The 9,412-nt window shown below is 34.3% G+C and overlaps 1 protein-coding gene across 1 annotated transcript; it reads right to left on the minus strand.

Moving 5' to 3' along the window:
- Positions 1 to 276: 276 nt before the first annotated feature.
- On the minus strand, positions 277 to 3,292 carry LOC108363916 (uncharacterized). The gene is made up of 5 exons (XM_017617445.1): positions 2,065 to 3,292; positions 1,743 to 1,831; positions 1,401 to 1,582; positions 1,192 to 1,345; positions 277 to 464 (listed from the first exon to the last, which is right to left on the minus strand). The coding sequence occupies exons 2-5, from the start codon at positions 1,795 to 1,797 to the stop codon at positions 277 to 279; spliced, it is 579 nt and encodes a 192-aa protein (XP_017472934.1). The 5' UTR covers positions 1,798 to 1,831; positions 2,065 to 3,292.
- Positions 3,293 to 9,412: the final 6,120 nt, after the last annotated feature.

Genomic DNA, 9,412 nt, shown 5'->3' on the forward strand with positions numbered 1-9,412 from the left:
GCTTAAAAAGCGCATTGACTTCTGGATATTTTTTTTTTGCTTATGGGCCTCTCAAAATATTTCTCCGAAATCTAAATAAAACGCTCGACGTTTTTACGAAAGTGGGTTCATTCTTTTTAAAATATTGCACAAAGTTTCAATTTAGGATTTATACGGTTTTTGTTAAATACTAAACTACATATATGAAAACAAATTTTAAACTTAAAGTGAATTCAGTCAATTGGAAAAAAATTCATTAGTAAGATAACATAAATAAAGTAAACTAATAAATAATGTTTACTCCGAACTATATGATTCTTCGTTTTCTTCGTCTTCTTCAATTTCCTCTTTCTCGTTGTTTTTATTGTGCTGAAGTTTTCTCCTTAGAGTATTGGCTTTATGGTACTTATTTTTCACAGCTTTCAAACCAAATTTAAGATCTGCCTCGAATTCTTTTTGGTCTTTCCCCAGCTTTTGTGAAGCTCCTATTAAATAAAAAATATAGATCATATTATCAGAGGAGTATATACATACCTAGGAACATATATACATACAAACACTCGCTCCATTATACCTGCGTACACCCTTGTTTGTTAAACATTCACAATGTTTTGCAAGTTATAATTTTTTTGATATTTTTTTACAAAAATACGGATCATGCTGCAAACAAAACCAAAGTTTCAAAGTGTATACAAAATTAAGGAAAATTTAATGAATTTTCATCGAAATTTTAAACTTTTTACTCAGCTTTTTTGAGAAAATTTCTGGTATGCAGTTTTATAGCCCATTTTAGTATAATAAAGTGCAAGTTTCAAGTGACTCGAAAATACCGTTGATTTTTGACAATTGTTTTTGTTGACGATGCTAGGCATTCTCTTCCATATAAAAAATACTTCGCTCATACCTTGTATGGAGAAAAATGCCTAGAGCCGTCAGCAAAAAAAAAATATTAAAAATCAAAAGTATTTTCAAGCCACTTGAAACTTGCACTTTATTATACCAAAATTGAATGGGCTATGAAACTGCATACCAGAAATTGTCTCAAAAAAGCTGAGTAAAAAGTTTAAAATTTCGATGAAAATTCATTAATTTTTCCTTAATTTTGTATATAGCTTGCAAAACATTGTGTTTAAAAAAATAAGGGTGTACGCAGATATAATGGAGCGAGCGCACGTATGCATTATATAGAATATATATAAAGAAGGTACTTACGAAATAAAATATCCATCAGCTTTGGATACGCTTTTAAAGATTTTTTCCGCTGCCTTCCCTCAAAATTGTAATTCATTACAATTTTCTCAGCAAAAATTGAGCGTATGTTGGATTTTAGTCCCCCAGATTTAATTAAATTAAATACGCTAGAAATCTAAATAAAGACAGGACTAAAATTAATGTAAAATTATTTAAATTAAATATTATACCATTTGATCGTGACTTTCTGCGGTGATTGAATCTTCTACGTCATCCAAATCATGTTGGATTGTTATAGGGAAAATTGCAGAATACTTATCGCTTGGAAATAAGTCTTGCGCCACCTTTTTTAATAGTACGACTTGCTCAGATAAGACGTTTTTCAGTACCTCCATGTCGTTTTTATTGGAATCTGTAAAATAAACAGCATATTGAGTTAAAGACATAACTTATTTCTGTTATTTGTGTGGGGTGTGTGTGTGTGGATGTGGAACATTACATTAAAGTCAAACTATCGACTTAAGCTGTAGTGAGTGGATATGTTCTTACATTTCGTTTATTATGATAGATACCTTTCATTGCAGCTATTTCCGAGTTTAAGTTTTCCAACATAAAGTTTTTCTCCATGACTGTATTTGCCTGGTTTGTTCCAATAGTGATTCTGAAATTATTGTAAAATAAGTATATGTACACACATACATATCGAGGGCTTATATTCAATACCCTCTATCTGCACTTCTAACAAATTAAATTGCAAAGTCAGAATTAACACCAGTGATGACAGGTAAGTACCAAATGTCTTCTAACATCACAAAGTAGTTTTTGTGAGAATTGCCGATATTGGGTATTGATATGTAGATATGATAAGAATTTAAATATCAAAAACGTTCTTACCTTGTAACTCAGCAAATTATTTCGTCAATTTTTTAATTTCAGCCATATTATGCGTTTGCTTGTAATATCAATCAGTCAATCTCAATTTATTTAAAGTTATATTCATTAATTTTTAATAATATATATGTATTATATATATCGCACATTTGTTGCAAGAGTGTCATAATCAAAAACTCTTGCAGGAAATTTGAAATATGTTTATAAGAATTATATGTAGCTGTGCACTAATGGTAACAAAATAATATTTTCTTTAAACGGTAGACCTACTAATTTGCAGTGAATATCTTGTATATTATATATATCTTCTGGGCCACAGCTTGCAGTACTTACGACACTGATTCCAAGGTCCCAGGAAGGAACAGGTGTTGCGAAAAAGTCTTTTGGATGCAGAAATTCCCTCGAATTACAACTTTATAGCTTACATTGTTGAGTGAAATACCATCAACCGATAGTCCCTTGATTTCCTCTACAAAATCCTGAAGGTAAACTTCAATATTATAAGGCTTCTTTTTACCAACGTAGCATCCAATTAAAAACACTGTTTTACACCTAATATTGGCAACTCGACCCAAAATTGGCCACAAAGTAACCTGCGAGCTCTTAAACAAGGGTAAACCGTCAATTCCTATATGTAATTGAACTGCAGTTGGATTTTCCTGAAGAATTTCATTTGCTAATTTTTTCAATTGTATTTTTACGCCAATATGGAAGCGGTGGGCGCTACACATTTTTCGGGGTGATCTAACAAAGACCCAACACTTAGAGGCACATTCAGGTTTTCGCTTTTTAAAATATTTAATAAGCTCGCGCAACAACGAAACGAAGGTGTAAATTCCTGGAACCAATATTTTAGCTTGGATTCAAGCGTCTTCGGCTCCAATTCTACAATTCTATTCTCACCATTTACACTCTCACTACCAGATTCAGCTATTCTTCTCGCATTTTCACTATTTTCATTTCCCATTAGTACACAGCACATATTTTTCCAACGATTTTCATCAATTTTTTTATTAATTTCACTTTTTTGTTTTTTTACTAAACGTTTAAGATGACGCTTGCTAATCATTTTTACCTTTTTGTTATTTGCACAAGACTCGCGATGTAACTGCACCGAATTCGCAAATACTAATGACGCTGCGCATAGTTCTTACGCACCGAGCAATGTTGATGAGGGTGGCCAACTTATTGAATAGCACGATGAAAATTTTAAAGTGGAGGATTATGACATTTGTCGACATATCCATGTATAATGCAAACATTTTTAAGCAAATTATACGTAATATAAATTTTAGTTGGTTAAGATATTTTATATAATTTTTATATGAACATCTTACGATGATAATTAGTGAAAAAATTTATGTATGTACATATGTATGAAACTGAAATTTTTCAAATAACAAAAATTTCATTTAGAAAGTCTTAAAAAATTATTATTTTTTAAAAATTTCTCATTGTTTTGCGTATGTTAAGTATTTTTAAAATCTGATGATAGGCTTATTTTTAACATTTCTATGTATTTCGACTTTTCCTTCGCTGAAGTTTGCCTCATTTTTTGTGCACTGGATTCGTCGCTTAAATTTGTGTTAACAACTTCATACAAATTTTGGCAGGGAGCTAACGAGTGGGTAAATTAGCATGGTTTAGGGGCATTTCATATTTAGACGAATACACTGAATATTTCCTAGCATAGAATATAAGTTGGCAACAATTACAGTCGAAGTTTCTATCAAAGTAGCGTTATTTTAAAACAACAAATTGTGTTTGAGAGCAACGAACGGCGATATTGGTATACATAAAATATACACATGTGCAGATATTCCACTCTGCCTCCTGAGCAATGAATGAAGAAGGGAACGATATTCTCCGATAGATATTCCACTCTGCCTTCTAAGCATGAATGAAGAAGCGAACGATATTTCTCCATTCCAAGGCAAGGCATTCTAACATCGATTGCATTCCGAAGCGGTGCAAAATTTTTTGCTGGGTACATATATGAACGCTGTTTGGGCCACCAATACATACGCGTACGAACAAAAGCGGAAAGTTTTTATACCTATTATTCGCGAACGCGAACTATCTGGACTGGTTTTATGTTTCTCGTTCGCGAAGGAGAATTAATACAGAATATTTGATATGTTCACCTTCGCGTATAAAATCATAAATGTATGTTCGCGAACGTTCATATATGAATATTTCCGAACCCTTCTTTAAATGGAATTTGCTAAAATATATACCATATTTTAATACAAAATCAACAAAAAAATTGTATCATGTAAAACATTGCGAATATTAACAAAAGAGCCGTACGCTCAATTTTGGGAGTAACTGTATATTATTCTGATTTTCTAGAAAGGTTTGGTATCTTACCTTTATAATTGTAAAACATAGAACCAGAATTCGGGGGGCATGTTAATGCCACATCCTTTCCAACGGTGCCAACGCAATTAGGTAGATCCCACATGATTCTGAAGTCCTCTGCAATTTCTTCCATTCGGTGGCGAAATATATACATACATAGTTGGCTTAAGTCGTCCCATATCGCCTGGCAAGTTTCCAATTCGTGGGACTATTGACACGGAGATTTTGAATGTTAAGGATAGATATTGCTTGCTGCAGCCGCGAGCCAAATATCTAAATTGATTTCATTAGTACATACTGTTTGCGTGCTACAATTTCTTGCAATGGCTAACTTCGCGGAATTCTTCTCCAATTTTGGCTTCAATAAACTATGGAAACAGTCAGGGCTCATCTTTGTAGCAATCGAAAACATTTCCACATCGCTCTTTATCTGGTTGAACGACGAGGCAAAAAGTCCACTTATGTCCCTCTCCAAAAACAGTTCACGCACCCAGAAGCGCTTCTTTCGTTGCAACGACAAATTCGCTAAAGACATTGAATTCATTCTCCATTGTGGCACACAAATCACCTCACTTCAAAATTCTTAGATATTTTTATTTTATGATTTTATAGACGCAATGTCGAACGTATAGTGTGTAACTTGACGCATAAGCACCGTTGACGCTGTCATTGACGGTGTCGGTGACGGTGACGCAATGCACGTTATGTACTTTCACTTTAAGGGTTATGATCCCTAAGCGCGTCCGAAGGCCGCCTACGCTGAAAGAAGTTCTGCCTAAATATACATCCGCCCCTCGCAACATACAAGGAAGAATTCTACTTAACAAGGGTGATAATCCCTAAGCGCGGCCAAAGGCCGCCTACTCAGAAAGAAATTCTACGCAAAATTACTTCCGCCGCACAGTGTACTATTTCCATTTTCTATAAGATATTTATTCAATTATTTTATATCGCTAAATTTCGAAACAGCAACAAAAATGCATTTGGAAATGCTTAGTAAAGACGAAATAGTAACAAAAAGAAAATTTATATCAAGGTGTATGGCGGGAGAGGATTTGATTTGGAAAATTGCCAAGCGCAATAATATTTATACTTGTATATTTGAAACTGAATTTCAATGTTTAAGTTGTTGCTATTTTGCGATTTATGCAACAATTGTTAAAATACCATTTTGGTCTTATTTGTTTGTATCTATGTCCTTTTTTATGCATATACATTTTTGGGATTTTAGAAAACTGAGGGCTGAGTATTTCATGTTAAAGTAAAACGAGGTTAACTTACATTAATGTTTTGCAATTTATTTATTTCATTAGACAGGCAAACTCGTTATCCGCAATTATTCGATAAAGTTTGAATCTCAGTTTATTTGCCACTCCTCCTTAACTTTAAACACCACAACTTTAGCTGCTGGAAAGTGCTGGTTTGGATGAAATATTCTTTTTTCAAGCGTGCTAGGAATTTCATTTTCTTCGAGTAATTCATTTGCATTTGATTTCGACCGAAACAAATTTTTGTATTTTTGCTTTTGAATAGGGAAAGCTTGATTCATTTCCTTTCCAATGGGACCTTTTTTGTAAATAGGACAAGAAATATCAAAGAACGTAAATCTACAAGAAGAGACAACACGTTATAGTTGTAGCGAGTGTTAACATCAGGAGAGCGCCTTCTCTTTTGCCAAAATACGTTTTTTGATTGGATGAAAAGAGAAGGCAGGCTACAATTATAACGTGCTGTCTCTTTTTGTAGATTCACGTTCTTTGAAAATATTTAACTTATAAGAGAACTCGGTTGACCCAACTTGACATTTTATCGATATTTGCCCAGCCCATAATTAAAAAACATATATATTTTTAAGTCCATTTCTGTCAGTTTAAAATTCCTTGCTGTAAGGAAATTCTAAATATAAATTTTTGGCATTTTAGCTTTTGTAGTTAATTAATATTTCAGATTTTGCCTTCTTTTGACCGATTTGTCTCTAAATGACCCATTTTTTTGTAAAAAAGCTTCGCCTATCTTATATCGTACCTTGTGCAATATTTAATTAATTTATCTTCAATAGTTATCGAAATACAGAATTAAAAGCAGTTATATTGGCCAAAATCTTACACTATGCGCCGCTCTTTTCCGGCAACACAGAAAGGAGAAGTCTACTTAGTTAGAGCACGGCCAAAGACCGCCTACGCAGAAAGAAGTTCATTTTTTGATTTCGCTTTACAACTTACAGGCTTACAACTATTTCGGTTTTTCTCATATGCATTATTTCGGTTGTCAACCGAAACTGGGCATGTATGCATTACTTCACTTTTCTCATATGCTTTACTTCGGTTTTAAGCCGAAACTGTGCACGCATTCGCATTTCGGTTTTTTCTTACATGCATTATTGCGGATTTCAACCGAAACTGTTCATGTATGAATTTTTTCGGTTTTCTTTTCATACGCATTATTTCGGTTTTCAACCGAAACTTTGTATGTATAAATTAGAGCTTTCAAACTATCGATAGTGGGGCCACTCGATAGTTTGCGATAGTTTAGCTGCACTATCGATACTATCGCTACTATGGAAACTTGTTTTATTATAGTTGCGTTCCTTATCTCCCAGAAATAGTCAGAAAAAGCGCGAAGTAGTCAGATTTAGTCCAAAAAGCGTTCCTTAACTCGAAAATTACAGCAAAAATATGAGAGCAACACTCAGTGAGAGTGACTCTCTTCAGTCCGAAGTAGTGAGATTTAGTCAGAAGAATTTTTGCTGGCAAAATCTTGAAAAGTGTCAAACTCAACTGAATTTAAATTACACTTCTTCTTTTTGGCGCTGTAACCGCCTAAGCGATTTTGGCCGAGTTCAGCAAAGCACGCCAGTCGTTTCTCCTCTGTGCCAACTGACGCCAATTGGAAACGCCAAGTGAAGCCAAGTCCTTCTCCACCTGATCTTTCCATCGCAGTGGGGGCCTCCCTCTTCCTCTGCTACCACCAGCGGGTTCCGAGTTGAATACTTTCAGAGCTGGAGCGTCGGTGTCCATTCGAACGACATGACCAAGCCAGCGGAGCCGCTGTATTTTAATTCGCTGCACTATGTCCATATCGTTGTAAAGCTCATACAGCTCATCGTTCCATCGTCTGCGGTACTCGCCGTCGCCAACGCGTAAAGGACCGTAAATCTTCCGCAAAATCTTTCTCTCAAACACCCCAAGAGCCGCCTCATCGGATGTTGTCATTGTCCATGCTTCTGCGCCATATACCAGCACGGGCATGATGAGTGACTTATAGAGCGTGGTTTTCGTACGTCGAGAGAGGACTTTACTCCTGAATTGCCTACTCAGTCCCAAGTAGCACTTGTTGGCAAGAGTGATTCTACGTGTAGTCTCAAATGTAGTTTTATTAAAAGAATTTTTTATTAACAAAACTTAATTTATTTTTATAATGTTAGCAATTCGAGAAAAGTTTGAATAATAAAAATTTTCTATTTGATTGACGAACTACAAAAATCACATAAATCTAAAATTTCCAAAATTACAAAGTTGAAATGAACACAGTACAATAAAAGGTAATAACACAAATACAAACCCTACAATACTCCCCCTTCTAGAGAATTAATGTTATATAAATTAAAAGTAACTCGTTTCTTATTTGATGTTGTGTTATTCATTGTATTAGTGTTTGTTTCTGGTATTAGTTCTGTTTCAATGATTGCCGGTTTTAGTCTGTCTATTGGAATTGTTTTAACCTCATTATCTACTTCAAGTTTGAAACATTTTTTGTTTTTTTCAACAACCTTATAAGGTCCTTCGTATGGTTGTTGCAATGATCTTTTATTAATAACACGCATAAAAACAAATTTACAAGTCTCCAAATCCTTTGGTATATATACACCAGTATCAGAATTTTGATTATGCCTTAAATTTGATTTAACATTTTTAAAATGTTCCCGTAAATTACCTAAAACTTCAATTGGGGAAAATTTTTCTTCAGATGGAACAACAAGTTCACCGGGTAGGCGTAAATTTTGCCCAAAAACCATCTCAGATGATGTGGCTGAAATACTTTCTTTATACATCGATCGTAAACCCAGAAGTATTATCGGCAGCTCATCATACCAATTGTTGATTCCATTTCTAGCCATTATCGTAGCTTTTAACTGCCTGTGAAACCGTTCTACCATACCATTCCCTTGAGGATGATATGCAGAAGTTGTAACGTGATGACTACCAAGCAATTTTGTTAGTTCCGAAAACAATTTTGACATAAACTGAGTACCCTGATCTGTAGTGATTTTTAACGGTACCCCAAAACGTGAAACATATTCTCTAAAAAATTTATTTGCAACCACTGCCGCTGAAATGTCCTTTAATGCATATGCCTCGGGCCAACGCGTGAACCTGTCAACTATTGTAAAAATGTAACGATGTCCTTTCGATACAGGAAGAGGTCCAACAATATCTAAATGAATATGATCAAATCTACTTTTGGGAATCGGAATTTTAATTACTGGAGATTTAGTGTGACGATTAACCTTCGATTTTTGACAATTTATACATTCTTTTGACCAAATATTAATTTCTTTGTGCATTTTTGGCCAATAGTACTTTTTAATAATTATACGACGTGTAGCTTTTGTACCAGGATGTGTAATGCCATGTAACATATTAAACACTGTCTTGCGTAAACAATTTGGAACAAATGGCCTAGGATTCTCACCTGTCATTTCACACCAAATATTAAATTTTAAAAGTGGAATTTGAATTAATTTAAGGTTATGTGATGTGTCTCCAGATTTTAATGTGTTTAGTTCCTCGTCCTGTTCTTGTTCATTTTGTAAAACTTTAAAATTCAGTTCTGTACCCTTAATTGCATCACCTTCGAAAGCTCGAGATAATGTGGCAGCTATAATGTTCTCCTGTCCTTTAATATATCGTATGTCATTAGTAAATTGTGCAATGAATTCCATATGTCTAGTTTGTCTCGGACTACGTTCGGTTTTTGAACTCAAAGCATA

The sequence above is a fragment of the Rhagoletis zephyria genome, unplaced genomic scaffold, assembly GCF_001687245.7.
Source record: "Rhagoletis zephyria isolate East Lansing unplaced genomic scaffold, Rhagoletis_zephyria_1.1 Rzeph_scaffold_01410, whole genome shotgun sequence".
Taxonomy (NCBI): domain Eukaryota; kingdom Metazoa; phylum Arthropoda; class Insecta; order Diptera; family Tephritidae; genus Rhagoletis; species Rhagoletis zephyria.